The sequence below is a fragment of the Plectropomus leopardus genome, chromosome 17 (genome assembly GCF_026936395.1).
Source record: "Plectropomus leopardus strain MGB_pleo_1.0 chromosome 17, ASM2693639v1, whole genome shotgun sequence".
NCBI lineage: Eukaryota > Metazoa > Chordata > Actinopteri > Perciformes > Serranidae > Plectropomus > Plectropomus leopardus.
In genome coordinates this window covers 13,999,452-14,027,313 of record NC_142192.1, presented here as the reverse complement: position 1 = coordinate 14,027,313, position 27,862 = coordinate 13,999,452, and the positions used below count along the sequence as shown (strand labels likewise).

The 27,862-nt window shown below is 40.6% G+C and overlaps 2 protein-coding genes, 1 long non-coding RNA gene and 1 pseudogene across 3 annotated transcripts in view; 2 read left to right on the top strand and 2 right to left on the bottom strand.

The window, feature by feature from the left end:
- The first annotated feature begins 820 nt into the window (after positions 1 to 820).
- On the top strand, positions 821 to 3,488 carry abitram (actin binding transcription modulator). The gene is made up of 6 exons (XM_042507047.2): positions 821 to 1,038; positions 1,201 to 1,252; positions 2,222 to 2,351; positions 2,486 to 2,562; positions 2,656 to 2,725; positions 3,000 to 3,488. The coding sequence occupies exons 1-6, from the start codon at positions 957 to 959 to the stop codon at positions 3,135 to 3,137; spliced, it is 549 nt and encodes a 182-aa protein (XP_042362981.2). The 5' UTR covers positions 821 to 956; the 3' UTR covers positions 3,138 to 3,488.
- Positions 3,489 to 27,862, bottom strand: part of ctnnal1 (catenin (cadherin-associated protein), alpha-like 1) — a 72,230-nt gene continuing 47,856 nt past the window's right edge. The window contains exons 5-19 of the mRNA XM_042505913.2: positions 25,757 to 25,846; positions 25,325 to 25,495; positions 21,890 to 22,090; positions 20,948 to 21,034; positions 20,485 to 20,643; positions 19,052 to 19,144; positions 14,847 to 14,997; positions 13,899 to 13,936; positions 13,760 to 13,810; positions 13,270 to 13,424; positions 12,218 to 12,266; positions 11,554 to 11,610; positions 9,224 to 9,343; positions 7,693 to 7,776; positions 3,489 to 5,125 (exon numbers count right to left, since the gene is read on the bottom strand). Of these exons, the coding sequence (XP_042361847.1) occupies positions 4,955 to 5,125; positions 7,693 to 7,776; positions 9,224 to 9,343; positions 11,554 to 11,610; positions 12,218 to 12,266; positions 13,270 to 13,424; positions 13,760 to 13,810; positions 13,899 to 13,936; positions 14,847 to 14,997; positions 19,052 to 19,144; positions 20,485 to 20,643; positions 20,948 to 21,034; positions 21,890 to 22,090; positions 25,325 to 25,495; positions 25,757 to 25,846 (1,677 nt within the window). The 3' untranslated portion in view covers positions 3,489 to 4,954. The remainder of the gene's footprint in view (positions 5,126 to 7,692; positions 7,777 to 9,223; positions 9,344 to 11,553; positions 11,611 to 12,217; positions 12,267 to 13,269; positions 13,425 to 13,759; positions 13,811 to 13,898; positions 13,937 to 14,846; positions 14,998 to 19,051; positions 19,145 to 20,484; positions 20,644 to 20,947; positions 21,035 to 21,889; positions 22,091 to 25,324; positions 25,496 to 25,756; positions 25,847 to 27,862) is intronic.
- Positions 6,580 to 27,862, top strand: part of LOC148186617 (uncharacterized) — a 62,867-nt gene continuing 41,584 nt past the window's right edge. The window contains exon 1 of the long non-coding RNA XR_015779419.1: positions 6,580 to 6,702. This is a non-coding gene — a long non-coding RNA (uncharacterized LOC148186617). The remainder of the gene's footprint in view (positions 6,703 to 27,862) is intronic.
- On the bottom strand, positions 22,116 to 25,313 carry LOC148186618 (uncharacterized; annotated as a pseudogene).

The following is a 27,862-nucleotide window of genomic DNA, read 5'->3' as shown; positions in this document are numbered from 1 at the left end:
GTGAAAAAAAAGAAGACGTGTTGTTCAAAGTGTGCAAGTTGAACAGTTGATTCCAGACACTGTGAGATTGCTAATATTGTTTAACTAGTTTACACATAAACAAATGCATGTTATTAAATGTGCCAATGTTTAGCTGGAGATATTACTAGTTTAATTGTATGGAGATGTACCCACGTCACGCAGAGGATTTGCATTTTAATAAACTCTGATGTCTAAGGAGTTTGCGTGTGAAGACTTTAATCAGATTGATAATAGTGTACTGCAGTTGTTGTAGTCTGACATCTAGTGGACAATGCGAGAACATGCTCTAACAACATGTCCCAGGTTGCAACAGACTGAGCATGACTACATGACCCTGCTTAACAAATGCAAAGTGCAAAACAATTACCCCTGGTAATTTGTTGACGCATATTTGTTTTTCACAAGTTTATTTAACATAAGTCCCCTCTTTAAGACATGTGGACTACCAGATAAGTAGATTCATAATAAAGAAGGAGCCTCCTTTTGGTTCTTGTTATTTAAGTTAATAATGCTTGTTACTGTTGAATAATTAGACATTTATAGGATGACCATAAATCACAATACACACAATATATAGGGTGCCTGGGCCGCTAAATTCAAGGTAGTAATCATAAAATACACTATATTCTTATCTATTCTAATATACTATGTACTTGCTGTCATTTTCAAAAATACCAATTAGTTCAGTTTTGTCCTGGATGACTACATTTAATTTACAAAGTGTCAAATTCATCCGTCTCTACAATCATCAGAGAAGTCAGAGGAATCTCCGGAACCTTTTTGCTCTCAAAACTTTCGGATTTGTTTGAAGGACGGACTGCTTGGTGTCGCATCGTTTACGGTCCGTCACTCAAAGCCAAAGCAGAGTATTGGACAAGCTCAGACATTTCTGTAATTTAGTCTCATTGTTACTACCTTTACTTTGAATACTTTTGATGGACAGCGTGGAGCAGAAAGACACGGAAGCGACGGCGCCTTCAGTTATCGACCGATATTACACTCGATGGTTCAGAGCCGGTAAATAAAACCACTGAAATGTGGCTCAGGCTGTGTTAGCCGTCCGGTGGCTAACTCAGCTAACGTTAGCTGGACTTGAGTGAGCACTAAATATTTTTGGTAATTACTCAGCGTAATGCAGGTTCTTAAAACACTGACATGTATTTTGATTGTTTTATGTAGACATGAAGGGGAAACCGTGTGAGGACCACTGCATCCTGCAGCATTCAAACAGGTAGCAACTCCAGCTGCTGATTATTACTGGATCAATAGTAGATCAATAGTAATTTAAGATGGTAATTGAGTAAAAAGTGAAATACTCTTTGCAACAAATACTCAAATGTTCAACTTTTGTTGAGGCTACTTTATGATTTGTACTAATATGATTTGGAAGCTTTTACAATATTGTGTATGGGTGAACTACAATATTAGTAATATCTCATAAATATTTAAATATAATAATATAAAACAATATTACCAAATACAGTCTCATATTACAGGAAATTTGATTGCCTAATACAGTGCACAGGGGTTTCCATTTTACACGTCACCCCGTGCATTTAGCCGTTTTATTTCCTGAGCCTCATGAAGATCTTGAGTGATACTCCCTATTAAAGGAATACTTAACTCCCCGAAATGATTGTTTATATACCAATTATTCACGTATGTGTTATATTGAATTTTTCAAAAAAACTTTGATTTTCTGTCTATAATCCAAAAAGGTGTACATTCTTAAACAGAGACCACATTTAACAGCAGTAAAACTATATGAAAACATCAGTTTACAAACTCATACAACATGTGTGATAAATCCAGGTGTCATTTATTCAGTCGTAGACACAGTTCTTCCTAAACACTTGGATTTTTGCAAATATGTATATATAGCTCTTCGCCTGAGCGTTTCTGGGCAGGTGTGGTTTGACCTTTGCTTGAGCAGAGTTCGAATGCACATGTTGGGCATGCTGCTCAGAGAGTGTTTGCACTGACTTATTTTCAATGATATTGATTTTGGCAAAATTGCTTATGTTTTGGAAGTACTTATCATATGACTGGATAAATAAGACTTAGTTTATGCTGCACAAGTTATACAAGTGTAACTTTCTTTAATTACACCCTGTAAGTGACTAACATGCACTGATATTGCTAACTTTTCGTATCTTTAAAAGCTTTAAAATGCACACTTCTGAATTTGTGTACTCTGCAGACTATGCATTGTCACGTTAGCAGAGACTCATCCGATCCTTCAAAATGGGCGGGCAGTCAAAAGCATCAATTACCAGATCAGTAACTGCTGCAGTCGTCTGAACAATAAAGTGTCCGGGAAGTCCAAGCGGGTAAGTTCATAACACAGCTACAGATGATTTTGTTCCACGTACATAAATTTGTTCTCATTGTAGTTTCACGTCACATATCTCTGACGAGTCAGCTTAGCTTTAAATGCCTTTCAATCATTTTTTTTTCATGATAGGGGGGTCAGTTCCTTACGGATTACGCACCTCTGTGTAGGATAACCTGCACAGATGAAACTGAATACACAATCTACAGGTGAGATAACCATGTATTTCCAGGCATACATTTCACATGTTTGCATGTCACTATCAGTCACATAAATCTATCATCTATAAACTATCTTTACAGCTGCATCCGGGGTCGTCTGCTTGAGGTCAATGAGAGTATTTTAGAAACACCTTCTCTCCTGCTTGAAAAGGTAAATATATATTTACCTTTACATTGTAATGTTCTTATGATGTGCACATCTAGGTACCATGTATATGTTTGTCTGTGAACTGAATCATGGGTGTTTCTAATGAATTAAAGCACTCTTCATTTAGGCCATACATTTGTAAAAATGTAAATGCTTTATTTTTAATTATAACTGCAAGGTGACAGTTTCTTTACTGTAATCATTGAAGTTTTATCTATTTTTACCCAAATAATGTTTAAAACGTTTTCACCGTGCTTTGTCTATCAAATCTAAACAGCCATCCACTGAAGGATACATCGCTGTCATCCTGCCGAAGTTTGAGGAAAGCAAGAGCATAACAGAGAATCTCCTGAGCAGAGAGGAGTTCGAGAGCGTTGTCTCTAAACGTACTGTTGCCCAATCTCAGCCGTCATGACGGAGCTCCGAACTCCTGCCTTATTGAAGTCAAAACTGTTTGGCCGCTCCAACCAGTTTGGTAACAGACTGAGAAAGTGATCCTGGAAAGTGACATGGTGACTTCAAAGGGACTGCTGCATCTAATGCAAGCTGTGCGCACTGTGCCTCTATGCTTAAACGTTGTTTTCATTGTTCCAGAAATCGAGGAAGGTTTCAGGATGCACTCAGCATTCAAGTTCTTTATTTATTGCTTGTCTTTTTTAAATCTGGATAATGAGGAAACAGAGGGAAGCATGACAAATTAGTGGTCTGTTTAATATCCCCAACTAATATTCAGTTATTTTTCTACAATAAACACAACAAACGGTGATTTAAGAAAAATATTGTTTATTTTTTTTAATGTGTCACTTTTATTACCTTTGAACTGTCAAAAGAATAGATGGTCCAAAACTAGATCTATGATTTCTTCACATCTGTAGCGCCACTACACCACCCAGCATCCTTAGCTGCTCTTGCACTGTACAAAGCGTCTCTAAAGCTTAATATGTGTTACTCATCTCAGTCATCGTCACACCCTCACCTAGTACCTTAGGATACACACTGTATATATATATATATATATTTATATATCTATGCTTCAAGTACCATATTATACATGCCAAATACCATTTAATACATATTGGCCTACAAGGCAGCTTCACAATGATAGTCTTCATTACAAGTACACTTCAAGGCTCCATCTGACACGTGCCAGTTCAGAGTTATCTCTCATTTCTTTTGTGAGGAAAAAATGTCTGAGTATAACTATACACACAATATGATTTAATAACAGGACTGTATAAAGTAAAATCCTGACATCCCAAAAGCATCTTTATCATCTGACGTTTTGGAGAAATCAGGCCCAAATAAAAACAAGTCTCCAGTTTTGGACACTGGAAGTGTAAGAGCTAAATATTTCACACTAGTAGCAAGCTGAAGACCAGAGCGTCTTCCTGACGACAATCATATTTGGCATTAAATTTGTGATTTTTGCATTTTGTTACTAACATGGCTAACATTCCATGGCAAACTGTATGGAAAGTAGTCATTAATCATATGACGTGGTAGACTTTTAAAATACTTATTTGTCGAAGTAAGATGAGTACAGTGCCAGTGATTGAGGACAAAATGTACCACTATGTCTAATATTACAGAACAAGTGTTAATATTACAAACCTATGACACACTGAGCATAAGAGACTCAAACACAACGGTTTGGTGATGATGGCGTCATGCATGGTGGGTTTTCAGCCATTTAACTGTATTTTCTCTCCAACACGTTTTGGCTAACATGTGCAACACGTTTACAGTACAACACAAAGCAAACAGGCTTGTTACACAGAGGCACATGGTGAAGACAGATGTATGGCTGAGCGTTAGGAGGAGGTCTTCCCTGATTTCTGGTCAGGTTTGTGTCGGGCCCTCTCTCCCTTTGAGGAGGCTCACTGTAAATGGCAAAGTCACATGTGTGTTGGCTGATTGTCTCCATCTTGTGGACTGGGGTGGAACTGGTGTTTTCCATAACAAGTAACCCTGGGTTTAATCTGCCCCTGGGCACAGTGAGCTTGGATCTGCTTTTTCCTCAGTAAACTTCACACGTCGTCACCCAGACAGCAAATACAAACTCTGAGTGACCCGAGGCGACAATCTTCACCACGCTGCTCTAGCCCACTCTCTGGTGGGTGCATGAGGATGAGAGGAGTGAAGTATTTCCTGGTTTATTTGTTCTCAGGAGTTGTGAGGTTGGCTATGTGCTGCTCCGAGGGAGGATAGTGGACAAAGGAGGTGACTGCTGAATTATTTGCTCTCCAGGAGGTTGAGGCCGGCCATGTGCTGCTCCAAGGATTTGACACTAAAGCCGTTGCTGTTCTTTCCGTTGAGAGCTCCCTCCTCTTTGACGGGTGTGGACGCATCCTGCCTCTCTCTCCAGTCCTGCGGGGAACCCAGGCTACTCCGCTCTGACTTGTACTGCAAGTGGATGCAGCATGGAGAGGAAATGAATGAAAAGAAACAGTGTGATACAAAATTCAAGAGCTTGCCATCTTTTGAAACTTTTGACCTCTTCTGTAACATTTAATTTATATCTTTATCTGTTTTTATGCTACTAGGATGAATATTTTCATATTAGAGCTCCTCTCTTGGCATTGTTTAAACCCTTATGTTCATCAAAAAGACATATTTAAGAGTTTTTTAATGGAAAAAAAAACCTTGACCCCTGTCTTAAAATGGCTTAGATATGAGTCTGTACCTTTGCCTCATTTAGTATGCTTGGAATAGCTCCAAGCATACTATAGCATACATAATATGAAAATTAGCTCTATCTCAATCTCCACCCACCCCTCAGCCACTTGGTCATACCTGCACATGTTCAACTATGCTCAATGCTCTCTACTACATTAGCAGCATAACAGTATTATATAATAAGAGCCTTCGGCTTCACAACATAATCACACAGCTAAAAATGTAGTAATAATGGATCAGTGTATTTTTGGTCTTTGGATTTTTCTTTCAGAAACAGAAATAAAAAAAACAAAACAACCCAAATAGGCTAGACATTTGGTTTTCTTTTCAAAATCACAAAATGATTTTTTTAAAGGGAAAAAGCAAATTAACTGGCATTTCTATTCTATATATCCCATTTCTGACCCATAAAACAAAAAATGACTAAATTTTTTATTTAAGTATTTTGAAATGAAAATCAGATCACTTTTTTTTTCATTTCTGTTGCTGAGAGGAAAATTCAAAGACCAAAAAGTACATGGACCCGAACCTAATGTAAGATAAACCTCATTCCCGTCAGCTGTGAGAGGTTGAAGTGAAAGGGAAACTTAGCTTGTAAAATATTGAAAAGTATGTTATCCCCTGGGTTAGTTTGTCAGTAAATCCTGGCATATGTATTCTGAGTATGGTCATATAACATACTGTTTGAATCTCTGTAAACATTCACATGGGGAATAGTGTAGTTGGCTAGTTTCCCAAAGACAGTAAATGAGGCATAACAAGTTTGTTTGAAACGTACTGTTGATCACACATGTTAAAACCTAACCTGTTTATTAAATGTTGGATCCTAGCTCTTATTGGTCAGTCATGAGACAACGTCAAGTTTCTTAGCTCCTGATTGGCTGGGGGGCGGGAGGCCAACAGGTGAGGTTGCGGCCGTTTCTCGGAGTGTAGACATCACGTTTGTCGGTTTTTAAGTAAACACAGGAAGTGGCAGTGTGTGCTACTCTGAGATAAGAGTGTTTTCGGCGATTTCACCATAATACATCCATGGTTTTCGGTCGGTCAGAGTTTATTGTGAGTTTCTAGCTAAGCTAGCCGCGCTGTCACGTTAGCACAGGTGTGGTTTGGACTGTTACAGCCTCCGAGCTAACATTTTGCTAGCAGCTGCATAAACATCGTCAGCCTCGATGGCGGCGGGTGGGAGACCAGACAGCGCACCTCTGGCGAGGAGGGGGGACAGACTGTCTCATCTACCGCAGAGGACTTGGTGAGGGGAGCCGCTTTCAGTGCACAGAGGACTGTCCTAACTGAACTCCTGCTGGGTGAGTAACCACATTTTCTGTGTATTGTCACATGCTGTGGTCGTCATCTCCTAATGATGCTTATGGACAGTCATGGCCTCGCTTGGCTTGGCTTGGCTTGGCTTGGCTTGGTTTGGTTTGGTTAGGTTTGGTTTGGCCTGACAGCTCGGCCCTGCGGGGATTTGCATCGCTGTTAGGACAGGGCTACCTGCTCGAAGTTGAGTCTTTAACTGGTGAGAGCTTGTTCAGAGTGACATGTGCTTTATGTCTTCTGCTAGCTTTGCATGGGTATGCTATTTCATTGACAACCTGCCTAACTTTGTGTTGCCTTTCTGTGTTAATAGTGCTTACGAACATGTTAACATAACTGCGTCCCTTAACATTTTATTAAGGGTCCACGTTATGACTCTTGTACTTTATCTCTGCTTCTGTCTATCGCTGTTTGTTGTTGTTGCTCGGCATATTTGGTAAGCTGTTTGCAGAGGTGCAGCAAGAGTTTATTGCCTGAAGCTCTTCATCTAAAATCTCACTGTGGCTGTTTCTGCTTTTACTCTCCTGATGACTGATGTTAAGGCGAACTGATAACCATCTGGGCTGCTTGCTGCGATTTACATGATCCTTACTTATCCATGAAATGTCTGTCCTCGACATGAGAATTGTTCATAGTTTTATGTGGATTTGGTGGACTTCAGATTCATTGTGTGTTTTTCATCTCCTCCATGTATATTGGTGGATAATGTTGATGCACTATAGGGAAACTCTATTTTAAATTCTCTGAAACTTTTTTTCACATTGTTGACTGCTTTTACTTTCCTCCCTGCAGTATAGGTTCTTTTGCTTGTATTGAAGAAAAGCTGCAATTTGCAGCTTATTTGGTGAAAAGGGCTGTACATTTCCTATACATACTTCACAATAAAAGTCACCCGTTATTTTGTTATGTAAAGGCATTTATTGTTAAGTTGCAAAATAAGGAAATGTTGGGTTTATCAGCAGCAACTTAACAGACTTCACCTTTCTGTTGAGCTTGTTGCAGAGTGGGAGCAGGGACAGGACCACAGTCAAGATACCTCTGGTTGTCTGAATGGATGAGTCCACCTAGAGACAAGAAAATAAAAATAAAATTATAAAGATCTTGTTTGAGAGGAGTGGCATGGATACATATTGGATACAAATTCACAAAAAAATACAAACACTTTGACCCGGCAGCCTGCCAACACATGCACATCAGCAAATAATTTCAAGAGGAAATTTTATGTGGATGTCCAGGGAAATGTAGTCAATTAAAGCATTGAATTCCTTAGTTGCTGCTCTATTGGCCTAAAAAGATTATGTCTTCTGCTCCACAGCCATGTATGCAAGTGCCTACATGTACCAGTATGCATTGCACAGGAGCTTCTGGTCCACAACTTCTCTTGCATTGCTAGTGCAGTAGCCAGGCTGATCACACTGAATTTTCTATGAACCATTCAACAAGCTGTTCTGCCTTTCTGCTCTTCTCTCTCTCTCTCTCCGTCTCTGCTTGTGTGGGTCTGCTCGTCTCTCATGCTGTATGTTTAGACACAACTGACCAAATGTGGAATCGGTTCGTAATTAAAAAACAAAACCACCATCAGCAATGATACTAGATTATTTTTATAAATATAGTGGATGGGCAGTTTATTAGTGTGTTTTCTTGCCAGATTTGCTCCTGTCTTGCAGTGAAAATAAACCGATGTTGAGCAGCATCTAGAGCATCTCTTCCCAATGGTAAAGACTAGAAACCCAAACTGAAATAGCCTGTAGTTCTTCCTTGCATCCACCTATGTCACTGTACACGTGACCGTGCTGGATGCAGGAAGAACAACCGCTGCAAACGTAACCTACTGTAACCTTCAATATAGCACGCACTGAAGAATTTTGCTTCAGTTGAACGTGTTAATCATTAACACCAATTGTACATCCACATAAAATGGTGGATAATCCCTTTAGCATTTCCTGGTCGGTGCTCTACCGACCCCTGATGGACACACACGCTCCCATTAGTGACGAATGATAGAGTGACCATCAGGATGGAGAGACAGAGAGATGGTGGGAGCCAATACATATCAAAGGGCTGCTCATTAATCAGCAGAGGACACGCTATTCTTCATCCTGTCCTTTTGATTCCAACCTTCGCCTCTTTCGCAAGGTGACCCAACACAGCTCATCTCTGCCCAAGGTGCTCATTAATTCCTCACAGACCTTCATTAATCTAGTGTCCTGTGTTCAATGATAGTGTTTCTCGCAGATCACTCAAATATTATGCCGTAGCCAGTAATGAAGTAATGCAATCAGTCATGCTTTATTGTGTGATGCCCGTCTATTGTTGGGGATGTTCTTTTGATGCTTTTCGGAGCTAATTATCCCTTTTAAGAAAAAAACTACAACAAGTCTGATGCGTACACTCTGTGTGATGTTACTAATTTGACAAAACAAAACAGACTCGGGGCATCAACATTGATTTTTTTTTTTCTGTGTACACACAAACAAAAAATGTAAAAACATACAAGCGTAGTGTGAGTACCTTCTGGAAGGTGGCAGTCTTGCCCTGTACAGGAGTCTTGGCCCCCATCTGCAGTTGTTGGCACAATGCCACCAGTTTCTCCATCTCTGTCATCACCACAGTCTTTTCCTCGTCAACCAGCTGGAACAGAGAGAAAGACGGACAAGGGGAGAGATGTTTTTCAGGACAGCGGAGATGGTTTATGATGGTATTATCCAGGGAGACTGGGTTAATATTTTAAGACATTGATAAATGTACTGGACTGGATTTACAGTGCTCTTGTTCACAAATCAAGCATCACAAAAAGCCAAAAAAGGGGAGGGTGAAATAAATTAAATTTTAGCTTGATCTAATCCATCAGCAACAGCCAGGTCATGATCTACTGCTTAAGTCTGTTATCCAGCTGGGTTAATCCCTCCATCTCAGTCACGGGAGCCATCAGTCTACTTCACTTACACGCCACCAGCAACCTCAAACCACAAGCTCTTTTATTTGGCACAGCACTACTCATGACTGACAAAAAACTACATAAAACCTCTTAAACCTGAATTGCTCAGGCTTTATATAAACAAATAGCCTCATAATTTCAACAAGAGCAACGCAGGTGTGCTTCAAGTGTGTTTGGTGCCAAGAACTATGGGAGTGGAGGGTGAGACAGAGGGACTCTATTAGCACCACTTTGTTTGATGTAATTAATCAGAAAGCGTGAGGCAAGTTGAAGAGCCGGGCCTCCTGATTACAAATTAGTCCTGGGCGGTCGCAGTCAACTCCCCCGCCCTCATCCCCCTCCACACATGCACACAAACACACACGCCCTGAGACGTAGCAGTGACAAATGGCGGCCGTTAATGGCTGTCAAAAAGCGCCATTTAATTACACTTGGAGGACCTGGGGAAGAAGTTGGTGGAGGGCAAGAGGAAGGAAGGCACAGAGGCTACGTTTGTTTGTTGGATCTCAACTCAGAGAGGAACGGGGGAAAGTGTGTGACAGCCTTAATTTCCTGCTCTTGCTGTGTGATTTATAAGGTGGATGCCAGGCGGACAGCGTTGCATGCCAGAATGGGTGATATGGGTGTGAGAGGCGTAACATGGATAGGGGTGCAGGTGCCTGTGTGTGTGTGTGTGTGTGTGTGTGTGTGTGTGTGTGTGTGTGTGTGTGTGTGTGTCTGTGTCTGTGTGTGCGTGTGCGTGTGTGTGTGTGTGTGTCTGTGTGTGTGTGTGTGTGTGTGTGTGTGTGTGTCTGTGTCTGTGTGTGTGTGTGTGTGTGTGTGTGTGTGCGCGTGTGCATACAGATGGGCCAGCAGCTCACTCTGAGCAAAAGAAAATAAACTGTTTTCTTTTCTCTTCTTCTTTTACTTACTTCTTTTCTGATTTCCATTCATATCACTATACTGCAGTCAGTCAGATGCCACCAGAGAGGCAAGAACACACAGTGCACAAAAATATATATTTCTTGATATTTTAAAGTTTAAAGTGGAACTAGACACGTTTTTTTTTGTTTAAAAATATCATTATATAAACTAAATGCTGATTGCATGATGCAGTAGATACACCATCTATGCTTAGATTGGTTTGCTTTCCCTATGCAATTCTGTCAGACACCAGGTGTGATCTCCTAGGAAAAAGAAGGCTCGATTTATTACACAATCACTGTGCACCCAAAACCGGAGGAAGAAAGCACTTTATTTTCCCCAGTAGCTAAAAGCCAGTTAGCAAAAAGTATCAGTGTAAGTAACTATGGTTGCTGAGGAAAGTGACCCGTTAATCTTTATAACAGAGCGATAATGATTAATCAATTAGTTGTCAACTATTTAATTAATCACCAACTAATTTTTTTTCATTAATTGATTAATTGGTTTAAGTAATATTTTACGGAAAAATAAAATCAAAACTCTCTGATTCCAGCTTGTTAAATGTGAGTATTTTCTGGTTTCTTTGATCCTCTGTGAAAAGTAAACGGAATATCTTTGGATTGTGGACAAAACAAGACATTTGAAGCCGTCATCTTGACTTAAGAAAACACTGATAGATATTTTTTACCATTTTCCAGCATTTATAGAACAAATGACTAATCGGTTAATTGGAAAAATAATAAAAGATTAAATAAAAAATAAAAATGATCGTTAGTTGCAGCCCTACTTTGCAACAGAAGTCCAAGAGATAATGCTACTTGGAAATGCTATGGGAGAAAAGAAGTTGTGTCTATTTCCGCTTTGAAATTATATTTTTACAATCTGCTCACAGTCCAAAATGGTTTGATGTGAGTACATCATGAGTTGGTATTAAGGCTTAAAGTCTGTGTGTGTGTGTGTGTGTGTGTGTTCGAGAGAGATTTATTGCATCGGCATATACCTGAGTGGAAAAAGTACGAAGAGACGAGCACAGCTGGAGCCCCTCCTCAGAAAGAACCTGAAGAATGAGTCAGAAAAAAAGACAAATATCAAGAAACTTACACAAATCCAAGCAAAACTATCATTTCTGAAAATTCCACCAAGAAGACATTCGATAACATAAACAAACAAACAAAAAAAAACCTCCACAGTTGGGAAATATTATGAGAGTTTACTTCTTTTCGGCTCTTCTTATCAGCATGCCTTCCCGTCTCTTTCCCCTCTCGTTCCTCTTCCTCTCTTATCTCTGTCTCACGCCCCAAACGGAATAAATCCTGGCTGACATTTTGAGCCCTGATTCTACATATTACTCCACATTATTGGAAATGATCCCACTTCAATAGATACACTCCTCCGTGCAACCTTGTTTGTCTGACGTGGCCAGGAACACACGGTGCTATATTTCCATCACAATGATAAGTTTTAGTCACATCCGATCAGATCTGCGAGAGGGGAGTGAATGAAGGGATACTGCTGGCATTTGCTAACCTATTGATCTGCCAGCCACAGTATGTCTTTGCTTTAATGAAACAACAGATGCATACATTTGCAACTTTGGTAAAACAGGAGGATTATAGAACAGAAGGTGGAGAGGGGGAGAGATTAGCAGACATGGACGCACATACCTCGGCTTGATGAAAAAGATCTAGTGTTGTTTTCAGCAGCCCCTCCCCTCTGGGGAATCAATATGGGAAACACAGAAAATGAGGAAAGGAAACACGAATGAGAGAGAGATAGAGGAGGACAAAATACATTCACAGCAATCAACAAAATCGGACTTAGATGAATCGCAACAATTTTACTGTCAGAATGAGTCATAGTCAACTTTGTCACTGCCTCTAACTATGCGTGGTAAATATCGATAGCGGCGGGCTCGAGAATCTCATTAACAGTAAGCCTCTAAAGAGATTCATGTGGATGCTTAAGAAGCTTTACAATGTTGAGCCCTGAAATGAATGAACAGTTGAATCAGAGCAGGTGCGTGCCTTTGCAGTGTGTAATAATCCATCAGTCCTGATCGATGCACCAATTTAATCATCAACAATCCGACATCATCCATGCAAAGTAAAAAAAAAAAACAAAACATTGATTCATATCGTCATGTTTAGAAAGGTTGAGCAGTCAGATGAAACAAGTATCCAGTAAAGATAATGTACGAGTATCACCCAGGTAAAAGGTTTCAATATCTGTATTAGTATTGTAATTGTAATCGTATTGTATTGTATATTGTATTAATATATGTAATATTCATGATGAAGAAGGATTCTCATTTGAGTAGTCATTTGTTAGTTAATTTGTTAATTTATCATTCAAAAATCATCTGAAGCTCAATTTTGAGGCTGTTCTGTAAAAAGTTTTTAATAAACATAGTAACAGCAATGTGTATCAATTTCAGGCATCGAGAGATGCAGTGACTTAAACCAATGGTGACTAAGAAAACAAAAAAAAAATACATGCAATTTGTTTAGCTATGAGTAGAAGGAAACTCTGCAAGCCATTAGTTTAATTCATGCTATGTAAAAGTGCTCATACTAATGGATGACTGGCAAAACATACAATGACATATGACGTATGTTATTTGATTCCAAATACCGTATCGCCGTCCAAAGAATCACTATAATATTGTATCATGAAACTGATAAGTGAGTAATGTACGCAGTGTGTGGTGCTCTGTCACCTGGTGAACAGGTGCATGTTGTAGGCCATACTGGCCAGGCTCTGGCTCTGTCGGACGATGTCATGCTCCTGTTCCTCCCATTTCTCCACCTCTGTGTCCACGTCTGATGACAGCAGACGGAGCTCCAAACCCAGCTTGGCCATACTTGTCTGCTCCTGCACACAGACAGAAAAACACTCATTATAGATAAGAGGGACTGAAATATGATGGATGTCAATTTAGAAAGGCATATTAGCAACCATTATTTTCATTTGTTAACACTATAATAAGTCCTATAATCAGCATAATCCCGCTTCCTGTGGTGGTACAGCATGTGAAAAAACCTGCCGGCTTGGCAAAAATCGCAGCCTATTAGCATACGAACGCCATCGATTATTCAAGCGAGTGACACAAAGTTTCCTGGAGATGAATACGCTGCTGTCAGAACAGGGTACAAGACGTGTCGTGATGTATTGTGCTGAAAGCCAGAGGAGTTTATGGTGTATGGTACCTCTGCATCCAACTTGACAGCCTTGGCAGTCTTCAAGTTAGCTGAGTGTTTCTGTTGGAAAAGAGAGAGGCATTAATCAGAGGATTACAAACCATCAGATGCTTGGAATATTCATGAGGACGGATGGTGCGATACTCACCCCGGGTCTGGGAAGTGACAAATAAGGCCTTTTGTCTCCTAGGAGAAGAGAATTATTGTGATTATTTGAATAAAAGGTTAAGGAAATAAAATAACTGTGTAATTTCTCTTTGAATGACTTTGTAAATATCGACACAATCAACGTGGCAATTATTTTTATTCAGTAATTATGGTGCTGAAATTGTTTTTCTTTTATCACTGTCCACCCCTGATACATTTTTATCTTTCATCGTAAACACGAGCACCATGATTCATTTCAATCCACTACAGAGACCATAAACTCTACTGTCATGTTCATGGGGAAAGATTGAGAGAAAGTAATAAAAGCAAATCTCTCCACAGTGTCAATATAACACAGCACTTTGGCTTCACGGGAATACAAATGTGTGATAGATGTGATCCTTTCATCGGCTGAGCTGCACTTCAAGTTTTATGGGAAAGTCACATTCTTGAGGGGAACCACGTCTTGGAAATATGCCCAAACATCTTTTTCCTGTCGTTGAGATATCTCATGCTCTCAGCGTGCGAAGGGGGTCAATATAAACATTTGAGTGCACGGACAAATAGGTGCACAGGCCTGCCAGTGAGGATATAAACAGAAGATTTGCAAGATTTGGACACTTGGAGTAACTGGTACAATGATGAATAGAGAGAGGGAGTACAGTGGAGCGGTGAATGCATGGGTGTTTAATGGCAATGATGTTCCTTTTACAAAATGCTTCCCACGGTCCGTTATAATTTTTTGAAGATATGTGCTTGCTGTTGCCTCAACCTTAACTTTCATTAAGCTTATTGAAGTGTTCAGGGCCAAATGATTCACAAAGGTTTGCTCAGAGAATTTCATTCTTGCAGACTATAATGTAGCACATTTTGCCCGTATTCGCTTCTGCTTCTCACTCTTCCTGAGAGACCCACCCAAATGCACCCATCAGCTAAACAAAAAACGCACCTCGCCTGCCTTCAAAGACGTCGTTGATCTCTCTCAGCAGCAGCGCCATGTCACAGAGCTGCGACTCCCAGGCCTCGCAGAACACCTCCAGGTTCTCCTTGGCGATCTTACTGGACGGGTGGAGGGCCAGCGTTTGGGCTGCTGAGATGATCTGAGCAGAATGAGAAGAGTGAGATTTAAAAAAAAGGTGGTCAGCACCCAGGCAGATCTATGGAAGCACATTAAAAGACAGAGGGATGAGATATGGTGCTGCTCTTGCAGTTGCTGTTATCTAAATGAAATGCAGTCTCCATCTGTCAGTAGGTATGTCTGTCTTTCTTTTGTCTTGATAACCATCCATCCGATCATCTTCACGTGTAACGGGTCTATTGCTGAAGACTCTGGGAAGTGCAGTGTCAAGCACAAGCTCTTGAGATCTTCGATGTATTAGTGGTGTTACGTACATTGAGAGAAAACCCCAACTATGCTGGTTACACCTCGCTCCCCATTGCTCGTACATTCAAGAACAGATGAAGACAGAGAGACCGCAGATGTTACATTATCAGCATTATAAGCTTTGGCAATGTTGTGTTCAGAAAACTGACAGAAAGAATGCTTTTGTTTCTGGATATAGCCTGGTCCAAAAATAAAAAAAATATCTGTGGACAAATGACGTGTGTCTGTCCAACCTTTCATACAAAAATACTGATTTATATACCAGAATAACTGTTTGCCACATACCAGGTGAATGGTAACTTTTTAGCAATCAAGTTTGTTACTGCACTTATCCATTTATTTTTTTTTCACTGATTTTTTGTAATAACTTACAGAAACGTTGTGTCAAATAGCCCAACGTTTCCTTCCCTGTCTGTTACTTTCTCTCAAACACACACACATTGCTCAGTTCTTGTCTCATTCCTCACTCCTGACCATTATGCGAATAATGCATGAAGCTAGTGGCTCTCGAGTCGGTTCATCATGATGTTTCACAATAGACATTGTCATATGTCAATTTGGTGGACGCTGCCCAAAGCAAGATGCTTATACTCTAGTCCTGCTTTGGGATGCGACTATGCCATGTTGGGTGTATTGCTCAGGACACAGAGCTGGTGCAGTGTCGAGAGGCTGAGTGATCGGCCCAGTCCAAACAGACACGTCTAACGGTCACTGTTGATCTAAAATTGAACCAAAGGGCCAATGAAATTTAAAACACAAGATTTGAAGCTGCTATCCCTTTCAAACTGTGCTTAAACACAGAAAACTAGACACAAACTAAACCAAGACATTAACATGTAGAATATTAATGTTTTAACGATGTTAACAGCTTCATAAGTCTACTTTCTCGGTGGATAGCACTCTCTGCTCTCTAGGCTGTGGGTGATAAGTGGGCTAGAGTTCTCTTGGAATAATCTTCTTTAATCAACACCAATGGCAAGACAGTAAAACACGACTTCCTCTCTTAGGGTTCACACATCAGACTCTCGATCCTGCTGCTGCACTCATTACACTTGATACTGTTACACTCACATGATATAACAAAGGCAGGTAGGAGATAAAATTACCAGTGGAAGTACTCAAATAATTCTGCGCTCCTACAGCTCAATTAAAATTAGACTTAGGACTTTAAAGACTTTTTTAATGGCACATAGAATTAAATTTAAGACATGTTTTAAAATAAACGGAGTTGAAGGGGGGAAAAATGGGAAAAACACCCAAAACAAAACAAAAACTTTTATTTATAGTAATATAAAACATTATTTGGTGATTTTGTGTTTCTAGATTAGCAAGTGAGATTCTACTGCCTTGATTTCCACTGTGCCGAGTTTGAAAAACTTTCTGCATGAAATACACCAAGCCTTGGATGCAATGCCTTGTACCGGTTTTAAGTTTCAGCCATGCGCTGGAGTCTTGGTGAAATTGCTATTTTTTGTTAAATTTGGAGTTCCCTATGTACAATGACATCAAGCTAGCAGACTGTGCATCCTCTGCGCTTAAAGTCCAGCCGGAAAGAAAACATGAATATTTAGGGTCGACATATTATCGGCAGATTATAGGGGACGATATAAAAAAAAAAAAAAGATCTTGATATGAAAACTATGATGGAAACTATGTTTCATTTTTGTTGACAGGAATAGATAAAAATGTTAGTGGTGGACTATCGGACATTCAAAATGAGAGGGTAGGAGAGGAGAACAGAACAGCCAATGACAGTGTGCGTCATTAGTTGCTAATGCCATTTGAGCAGCAGTTTGAGATTGGACGTCCGACTGGCTGTAAGGTTCAGTAAACAGTCGGCACCAGGATGTTTCTCGAGCCCGCAAAACAATGGAGCAGCATTAGCTGTGGTTGTGAACTGTGAGATGTATTTGGAATAAGCAGCCGTGTGTGACTGTGGATGGTGGAGCTGCTGATGGATTTGTGGAGTTTGTTAGTGGCAGCGGTGGTCGTTATCAGCTTACAGGAGCTCCGCTTGTTAGCCGGCGAACGACAGTGGAGCACCAGGCTCTCTTCACATCTGGTCCCTGCAGGACTCCACTCAGACTGTTTAAAGAAGGTTTATAGTTTGATGCTGTTTGAAAGGCAGGTAGGAGCCTCTGTTACCTGTGAGAGTAGCTGTGCCGTATGTAAACTGTCTGAAGTCAGCGCAGTTTTCATTGACAGCCAAAACTTTAGATTGAAACAACTCTGTGAAAGGAGCTGCGTTTCAACCTCCAGACTAACATGTTGCAGATTCAGAAAGAATTCAGGCTGAACCTTTTCTGCTTCTCCACAGTGTGATCAATGAATCAGAGTTTACGATGTACCTGCCCCAGTTGTCTTAAATTAATTTGTGGTGCTTGAGACAAAAATAGAGATTTTGAGCTTTTCAAAATGAATTTTAGACCTTTTTTTTTCAATATTGTCTCTAAATGAATTTTTTATACAGCCTGTCACCTTGATTCTAATTTCTGAGACCTGTATTAGCCTAACTGGAATAGTTTAATAGAAAAAAAACATCCTGACTAAAATGTCATGAAGTTTCATTGAATAAAACGTTTTGAGTTTTCATTGATCAAAACTAGACTAAAACTATGATGGATAAAAATGACTAAAATGTGACTAAAAGTAATAAGCATTTTCATCTCAAGACTATGACAAAGACTACATGTATATCTAAAATAGCTGCCAAAGTTAACACTGAAGTGGTGAGATTACAGCTCACAACAAGTTAATACGCTGCAGTCTCTGGCTTTTGTCTGATACGTAGTGTTGGCAAAAAATCTCGCACATTTCCGACCAGTTGTTTGCTTGTCTACTGTATCACATGAATGCTGCTGTAACACTGAACTTCCCACAGAGCCCCTTCAAACTCCAAAACTTTATATGGAAAACAAAACAAATTGTCAAATATTCCTATTCCGATTCGACCGGCATAAATCCATTGCATGCATCCCTAATAACTGTGGTTCAGCACATTTCTGATGCATGATTCGTGTGTAACTGAGTTCAAGCTTGCAATATGTTTGAAATACATGCAGCAATTTATAATATCTGCAATCACATCTGACTGTCAACTACATTTGACAAATAAAGATTGAAAAAACAATCACACCACACAAATAGATGTGGGAGCACACACACCCCATGCCCATCCCCTACAGCGTAGTATTTAATAGCCAATTACCCTCTGGGCCACCCCTCTATTACTTTGGGCAGACACAGAGACATATCACCACCACCACCCCATACTGCAGCATTATTGATTGGTTGACCTTTGAACTTAGGAGCAGAGTCATTACTGTAGAGTCATGCGGGGCCTGACATTCGCGCCGCAGGATGGGAACATTCTACATTGCTGGATAATTACTGGCATGGATGGTTTCCAAGAGCAAACATAATTAGATCTGGGATAGGGGGGCTGGGTGGACAGCATGTTCTCAGGTGTAGGAGGTAGACAGAGGAGACGTGAGGTAATTTGTCTGTTTTCTCTCCCCCTCTGCGTGTAAATATTACTCAGGTTTGATTTCACTCCCAGACCACTGTGTGACTGGCTTGACTTTATTGACACGCGATAAAAGTGTTGAATGGAATGGCGTGGGTCTCAGGTTTAATTAAGGTTAACCTGAATTTCTCTCTAGACCGATCCTATCTCCCCAGTTTGCTGCCACTTACAAGTCGATAGGAAATATAAACACAGTAATGAAAACAAAAATCCAAATAGAAAATGTTTGGAGGGTTAATGTTACCTGTGGACCAATGACATGGAAGGTCTCCTCAGCATGTATACAGGTAATCTCCAGTGGCTCTGTCCCCGACACATGGCACAGCAGCCGACACGTCTGAAGCCGAAGACATAGAGGGAAAAATATTCACTGGAAGTGCTTTGAGGGTTGAAAGTTATAGTGCAGGAATTGGATGATTTGTTAGGGCCTGAGCACAAATCATTCAAGGACCCTCTTGGAATGCAAGAAATTATTATTTTTTCTGCCAAATGAATTGCATTTTTGGAGATCTAAACATGCTCAAAAACTCATGAAACTTTGTACGCACGTCTAGCCTGGTGAAAAATTTTGTATTTCGGAAACGGGCGAGGCAAAAGGACTCCACAGTGCCCCCTAATGTGTAGCCCCAATAGTCAGTTTCACCTACTATTACAAAACTAGGTACACTTCTGTATCATGCCAAGATGCACAAAAAGCCTTTTAGACCCACCCCCCCCCAAACCGAACAGGAAGTTGGCCATTTTGAATTTTGTGCTCATTTTTGGCAATTTCTGGCCTCGTACTTGCGAATTTGTCCCACAGGATTAATTCAATCAACTTCAAATTTTGTTCGACCAATCTTCACCCCTTGATGAAAAATTATCAAATTTCTGCGCATAACTTTTAAAAGAACAAATGTTGTTTCCATTTATTAAGAAAAACAAAAGCAGAATCTTTTCCATGAAAATGTCTATAATTCTATAATAATGATTTTTTTCCTCAAGTTAATGGATTACACTTCCATAAAAACCACTCAATGCAAAAATAACTGCATGGTGATTTTTCCTGGTTATTTGAATTTAGGAGACGTTGGCTACACAAAAAAACTGGAGAAATCTATGTTTCTCATTTGTGGTTTAAGCCTGAAGGAAAACAGACTTTAATGGTGTTGTTTTCGGCAGCAACTTTAAGACAAGGTTTCACATCAAAACATTGTTTGTATTCTGCCTTGTACATTAATCTTAAGCACAGTAAATCTTAAAATTTCCAAAAGGGTACGTTTAGTCTTATGCAATGTTTCTTTTTAAACAGTACAGTAAGTTCTGTTTATTCGGGCCAGTAGCAAAGACATGACAAAGCCTGCATGGCATTTTTCTGCTCAGTGTTTGCATAACAAACCTACTTCATGACTCTGTTAGTGTAGTCTACAATCCAATTGTAACAAGCTGCATGTGTTTGCTTGCAGAGCAATTTCAATGTGTTTTAAGTGACTTTGCAACTCATGACAAACAATGTTTCTCACCTAAAGCCAGCTATTCTGTCTGAGAAGGTAGACTAAGTATGGAAAAAGTTAAATCTAAACTTCACTACAGATTTCTGTCCAGTTGTTTTTGAATAGTTGAACACCTCTACAAGGTGGTAACCCCAACAAGCCTCCCCCAGCCACCCTGCTCCCTTTGCCCCTGTCCCCCGCCTACCTCCACCAGCTGCTCCTTCTGCTCGGTAAGCGTGTGTGAATACTCCGCCACTGCCTCCAGGTTTCCCTCGGCGCCTGCTGCTTTGAGAGCCCGAAGAGGCAACTGCTCCCCGTGAACTTTAAGCAAGTCAGAGGCACGAACGACTGCCACCTTATGGAGCTGGAGGAGGATTCAGAGATTAAATAGCAGTATAAGAAGAAAGGGGAGTAACGGAGGGTGGAGAAAACACAGGTGAAGAGACGGATCAGTGAGAGGCAAGAATACAGATGGATGTTGAGGAGGCAGAGAAAAAGAGCAGAGGTGACAAAATTATGTTGAGTTGACAGAGACAGTAAGTAAGCTGACGATGAGAAAAAGGAAAGTGGGATGCAGAGGTAGAAAATCTAGAGAGAAACATCGCAGTCATGTCTGTGTGTCTGCATATCTATTCAGACGGGCAGAGCAGAGACAGACTGCTGCTCACCTCACGTCTGAGGTCACTGACGCTCTGGCATGTCTTCAGGATGGCCACCTCCATGTCCTCTGTGGCTTCTTTGGCATGGACAGACTGCTGCTCCGGTGAGACAGGAGAGAGGGAGGGAGAGAAAGAGGAGAATAAAACATGACACCCAACATGCTTTTACTAGCCCACACACGGACCTTCATTATTATCTGGAAAAGTGCAATAGAAAAAAACTGGATTGGAAAATGAACTTGGGCACATTTTTTGCCCTTCCAATTACATTTGTGACCTGTTACGCACTGAGTATGCAAAAACTTTGGACATTTGAACATACAATTTAGTGCATCAAAATTTCAAACAATGGGAAAGAAAACTTTCCACAACAAGAATCAAGACCACAAATTTGACACCGCAGAACACCCAAGAATATTTACACGTTCAGACGCGTTCTCTGCAATCCTAAAAACTTTAGTGTTCTGGTCTTTTCAGTTCTCCAGATAACCTTCAATTGTAGAAGCTAGGTGATGTATAAATGTACAATTATGTGGCAGCAGTCTCTCAGTGAACTCACTGAAAAAATGTTTCCAATGAGAAACTGCAACATAATGACTTATGTTTCATAAGTACATCAATTTTGAAGGCCAAGGAGACTCTGCTGAATGGCAGAGAGACTTGGAACACTACGTGATGTTTCTCTCTTGGCTGAACGAGCCTCGGTAAGAGGAGTCATTCAGGTTTGTTACTATGCTCAGGTTTTGATTCATAGTTTATCAGAGTAATGCAAAACAGTAATGCAACCAACATCGTCTTCGTCTTTGCTTGGATAACTCTGCATCTCATCATACTTACAAGTGTCTTACCGATGAGGTGCTTATTATTCTTCATATGCTAGCATATGTTTATATGAATATTCCTGTAGGTGTATGTGCATCTGTGCGAGCGTGCCTGCTCGTGCCAACATACCGCCTCAACCCAGGCATGCACCAGCTGTTGAGTGTCCTGGCGCGCCAGCTGGCACAGACCTAGGATGGCCTGCCGCTGCTCGTGGCTGGTATAGGCCGAATCAGTGAAATCCTCTGTCCGCTCCACCAGCGCCTCCAGCTGGCTGCCCATGCCCTGGGGGGACAGGGAGTACAGGTTCTCCCGCAGGCACTCCACGCTGGACTGCAGGAGGGGGAAGAGTTAGGAATAAGGGATGTGAGTTGGATTAGTTGAAGGATTGTTTTAAAGACTGACGCAGCAACACTAACCAATGTCCTGAGGGGGAAAAATACATAATTTATTATCTCATTATCATTATGCACTTGACCAAGTCTTTAAATAACAAGGATTGTGGGATGTGAGTTTAGCCTTGGAGTCACCTTGGACCATCAAAGGTGCACACTAAATTCTGAAAACAGCATCTCAAGTACACAAACATGAAAGCTAATGCATTTTTATCTTTTCTTTTTCAACAAAGATCTGTTTTTAAAAGAAGGGATGGACTCTGCTTATGTGTCCTAAGATGACAGGTTTACATAAGCTCTTAGTAAACTCTGCCATTAACAGCCATGAAGCCATTTATTAAAAGCAAAATTCATCTTCAGGCCCTTTCATTAAAATACTTTCTTCTCCTTTTATCTTGAAGCATGAGACCCCTTCAAAACATTTTCTTTGTTGTTTTTCTATCATTTCACAGTGCGCAAGAAGGAGGGAGAAGATTAGTCATGGTCATGTAGGTTTATGGTGAGTCACACAACCCTATTAACCAAGTCATAAAACAGATAGGTCTGGTCCTAAATATTGATTCTCTGAGTTACATTTGAAACTGCTGCAACAGAGTGAATGCAAAAATCTTATTGCTCCAACCACAGAGGCACAACTAGGAGGATTTTTGCTTCAAACCACGTCTTTGTCAATATGAATAGATTATGCTACTGTCATTTTCAAAACTACTTAAAGAAGTATTTCACCGATATCAAGAGACTAGGCCTTCTTATACTTATGAAATTGGTGCTGAATGAACAGAAAAAACAGAAAAGGGACTGTTGCTTTGACTTTTGTACAAAAGATAGAAAACCTACAACTGCCAGAATGCATCGGACCAATAAACGCTCTTGCTGATGTAATTGAACCTCGTCCATTTGACAAGAGTGGCCGGCTTAATCTCATTACAGTTAAATGGAAAGCTAAAACATGTTTCCTAAAACATTTGACACCATAAAAAAACAGTACAGAATCTTGGTTTGAATTTGATCACTGCTGCTTAGTTTTACTGGGTTTGGTTTTTTTTCCAGCCTTCATTTTCAGTGTGCAGGAAGCAGTATGGTGCTCAATTCCTGTTCACGAACTCTTGCCATTACCATGAAGCAGGGTGTTAAAATATGTTTCTGAAACCATTTTAGGTTAAATATAGGTTGCGCAGTAACATAATCTTAAGTTATATTCGATGAGCAGACTATTTTTACAATTTGATTGAATTTGTAGTAGGGTTGCAAATTGTAAACACTGTAATTAATCGATTAATATTAACGATCCATTGATCGATTAGTCGTGCTTAAAAAAACCCAACAACATAAAGCGTTGGTTAAAAAAATACCAAATGCGTTTTTCCCTCAATCAAAGCTTTATTTCCACAGCAACAGTATGTATATGTGCTGACAGCTTTGCATAGCCCATAAAGCATAAAGATGTAGACGCCTAGACTTGAAACACACTGAGTAACAGCCTACATGCGGAGCACGCTCATACACGCTTGAAAACGACTAAATGGAAAGCTGCAACGGAAAAATATCTCTGCCTACTTGTTCTTGTTGAGGAAAATTAGCATGTCCACATGGCTGGGTGTGAGACGGGAGCGCAGCCTGGTCACAATCAGTCCAGCTGCTGAAAACATGCTCAGATGGTACCGATGTCGCAGGGATGCAGAGGTACTGACAACTTTGCCAGTCTGGGGAATCTCCCCGCGTTCGCTTTCCAACAGTCTGTCGGCTTAGTATCCAGGGATGAGGTAATGTCCCGTAAAAAGTTCTCAACCTCCGTGTCCATGCCGCCAGTGGTGGGACTTGTGACGTATTGCTCCCCCAAAATTAGAGCCATCGCAGAGACCTGGTGCACAGCTGCAGCTCCTGTTGCTGTCACATCACCTTCAGCCTGCGGGGTCGGAATGGCCACACCCAACATCTTTCCCAGCTCAACCAGTTAAGCTTTTCCATCCAGTCGTCGTGCAGGTGTTTAAAAAACCCAGATGCTTGTGACGACGATCCAGCATCTTTGGGGTCGTTTGCTGTGGTGATGTTCCTTGCGTGGTCGTGCACACATGCCAAGCCACCACTCCTCCACAGCCTCCTTTAACTTTTCAGCGAGATGGTCTGCTGTATGCCAGCCTGGCAAGCTTCTAGTGAGCAAAACCTCACTCGCGACTCGCCAGTCCTCGGTGATGTAGTGGCAGGTGATGGTAACGTAGTTTTCCGTTTTAAGGGCAGTCCAGCTGTGTGTTGTCACCTTAACCTTGCTAGCAGTGCTGGCTAGCTTAGCTACTCAGACTTAGCCTGGTGTACCTGCTTTCCATGCGCAAGGTGATTGTGCCTCGGGATGGGATATTGTATGCTCGTTCAAGCAGATGCATCATTTCCCGAAATCCTTGGCCTTCCACCATACTGATCGGCATCATATCTGTCTCTATAACCGTGTAGACTGACATGGTTATTTTTCTCCCGTTTTTCTACCGCGCTAACACTGAGGTGATGGCGGGCTGCTGCTGGATGTGGAGGATCCGGCCAGCGCGCTTGAATAAATATTAATCAAGTGGTAAAGCATCGTTGTCGTTGCCGTGTTGTATTTGAACACAGAATCGCAGTGTTTACAGATGGCAATAGTCACATTGCGCCCTCTGGTTGGGAATGCTAGTCATTGAAACATACTTTGAAATACACAATTCTACCAAGAGCTAGAATGTAACGGGACTACATATTGTTTATGTATAATAGTAAATCGATTAAATTTCACGTGCTCGAGCAAATCCTTAACGAACAATTAATTGATCGTCGATTAAGTGTTAACATCCCTAATTTGTAGTATTTGAGAAGGGAGGTGTATCTCTTTATCAGCTGTAATCTTTGTGTCTGCAGTGGCAGCGGCATGGGTGGCAGGTAATACAAAAATGTGGAAGTACAGCCTGTAGTTTCAGCAACGGCCCCAAGAGCCAGCAAAACTCCATCAAATGACGAAAAATGTGGCATGCTGCAGTGTTTTGCCAGGAGGAGGATTGTCTAGGCACTGGTTAGATTGAGGTGTGTGTCCACCAAAGTTCATTCAAACATACAGCCCACATTGGTTTGATCCAAAGCTGGCTTGAAATCGGAAAAGTATCCTTTTAACTTCACTGACTCCTTTACTAAGTCCGATTTCTGAACCTACCTTGAAGTCCTTGATGCCATTATAGATGCTGGCAGGAAGGATCTTGTTCTCCCCGCAGCTCCGCGCCTCGGTGACTATCTCGATGACCTGCTCCAAGGCACAGCGCATCCGGTGGAACACGGCGTCCTTGTTGATCCGTGCCGACTCGCAATCCGGGTGCCTCAGGCAAGTCTTTGAAAGGAATTTGAAGAGAAATGTCAAAGCTTGTGCCCTCCTCTACTCTTTTCAACTTCTATCTGCTTTTATGTTTTACAACCACGACTATTCAATCTCTTTGGTTTTTTTTATGATTATGTGACTGAGTTTTACCATCGATCGCAGCTTTTGAGAAGCCTTGAAATTAAATAAATTTGAGAAGGCCTTAAATCTTTAATCTGGACATATTCCATAACACTTGAACAGAGGTCCAGTGTTGGTGCACCAGCTGTTTACCTTGGAGGCTGTGAGCAGCATCATGGTGCATTTCTCCAGCACTGCTCTGGCTGCTGCCATCCGTGCCTTCTTCTTCTCATCCTTCAAGTCCTACAGCACAAACACACACACACCAGATGGTTATGGGTGGCTTTACTTCAGATGCAACTTCTAAGAACTCTCTGGGTGTCCGAGGGACATGAAAAAGTATGCAACAAATCTCTTTAATGCCGGTATGAAGGGACACAAGTGACACAGATTCCTCTCCAAATTTACAAACACATGAAACTTCCAATGCTCATTGTTCCCTAATAAAAACAGATGCTACCGGAATAGGAAAGAATATGCAGCGTATATGACCTGCTGTTCCCCCCTCGTGTACTCCAAGCAGAATTAGACAGCTCGAATTAAGTATTTGGGGATTTGGAAAAGGCAGCTGAATCAACTCCTCTCCCATCACTTTGCCGTAGATTACAAAGACGATATGATTATCTGTCATTATTTTTGTCTCTGTGCTCAACTGGCTTCAATAGACAAAGATTGTAGATTTTCTAAAGGGCTGTGCGCTTGTGCGTGTGTGTGTGTGTGTGTGTGTGTGTGTGTGTGTGTGTGTGAAAGTGCACAAGTGGGAGTGAATACCACAAAAAAAAGGAAAAAAATCAAAGATAAAGAAATCAGGGTGGTAAATGAGGAGAGGGAGCATTAGCTGCGTTGGGGAGAAGCATGACGTGTGTTTCAAAACACGTGCCACGAAGAAACCCAGAAAGAGGGATGGCCGATCCTCTCTCCCTGTCTAGATACCGCAGCCGCTGCACTTTACATCAGCTTCTGCAGGCAAAGCGCTTTAGCTGCAGGGGCTGAATGTATGCATCAAAGAAGGATTAGCAGTCTTTGACAGAACAAAGTTGGAAACCCTAAGTTGGACTGTTTCTCTAAAGCTTTACGCAGAAGTTTTGTTTTGCAAATGTGCTGTACCCTAAGCTGATACATGCAGAGAGGATGCATTGCTCAAAGCAAAGGTCAGTTCATATCGACAGTGAATCATAATGTAGAGTGTTCGAGGCATATGAGTCATAACTGACCTGTGACTTTATTTTATGGATTGAGATATGGATTACAAAAATGAATAGATACAGAAGAAAACTTTGCAGAAATAGGAGAAGAGACCTTACCTCATTGTTTGATTTTTTTTTCTATTGGGAAGAGTAAATATTTGACGTTTAATTATTGATTTGCTCTGAGTTCGCCTGAATGTTCACAGTGTAAAAGTGCTGCAGGTTTTGATTCCACCAACTACTTGCACATTCAGAATACCATGTTTAGAAAGCCATTGCTTGTTGGATTAAATATGCATGAATAAAATAAATGTGCTTGGTGCTAAGGAAACAAAGAGGCTAATTACTGCACGTTTAGACCACATGATCTGTCCGTCCCAGTACCCATGCTACCATACTATTTAGGCTGCCAGTAAATATTTATTATACCCCAATACATAGTGTACAAATGCAGTATGCCAAAAATGTTCTACTGCATCCGGTCACATTTTGCAGTATGCAAACCTGCATGCTTTTTTTTTGGCCACTGTGACCCATAATCCTCTGCACCGCAAAAGATAAATTGCATCGAACCGCAGACACATAAAAGCTTGATGACATTTTATAGAAACCACAAAGTCAGATTATAACACATTCGAGTGACTCCTGACTGGTTGAACGGTACTAATAGCAATATTAAATGTTTACGTAAATATTAATAAATATTCATATAATTTATGTACATATCCATATTTTTATATTTATACTGTGTTAGATGCCATGCAATTGTGCTACATTTTTTATTAATAATATTTATAGGCTTTTTTTCTACACGTTTACAGTAAATATATTACACACCATTTGTGTATTTCAGTTATCCTGTGCAACTATCAATTATGAGCATTAACTATCTGTATATGTTAGGGCTGTATATGGATTTTAGATTATTTTATTTTTATTTTATCAATATTTTATTTTTGTTATATTTGATCCTTTTTGGCACACAAAAAACTTTTTTTTTTTGCATTTTTCTCTGCTTCTGACTGAATTTCCCCCTTGTGGGATTAATAAAGTCTCATCATAACTTAAAAGT

What these genes read in the sequence shown, in the direction of transcription:
- abitram (XM_042507047.2), top strand. Translation starts at nt 957, where the DNA reads ATGGACAGCGTGGAGCAGAAAGACACGGAAGCGACGGCGCCTTCAGTT. An exon ending in ATCCTGCAGCATTCAAACAG is followed by an intron (nt 1,253 to 2,221) that starts GTAGCAACTCCA and finishes TGTACTCTGCAG; the next exon opens with ACTATGCATTGTCACGTTAG. An exon ending in TGTCCGGGAAGTCCAAGCGG is followed by an intron (nt 2,352 to 2,485) that starts GTAAGTTCATAA and finishes TTTTCATGATAG; the next exon opens with GGGGGTCAGTTCCTTACGGA.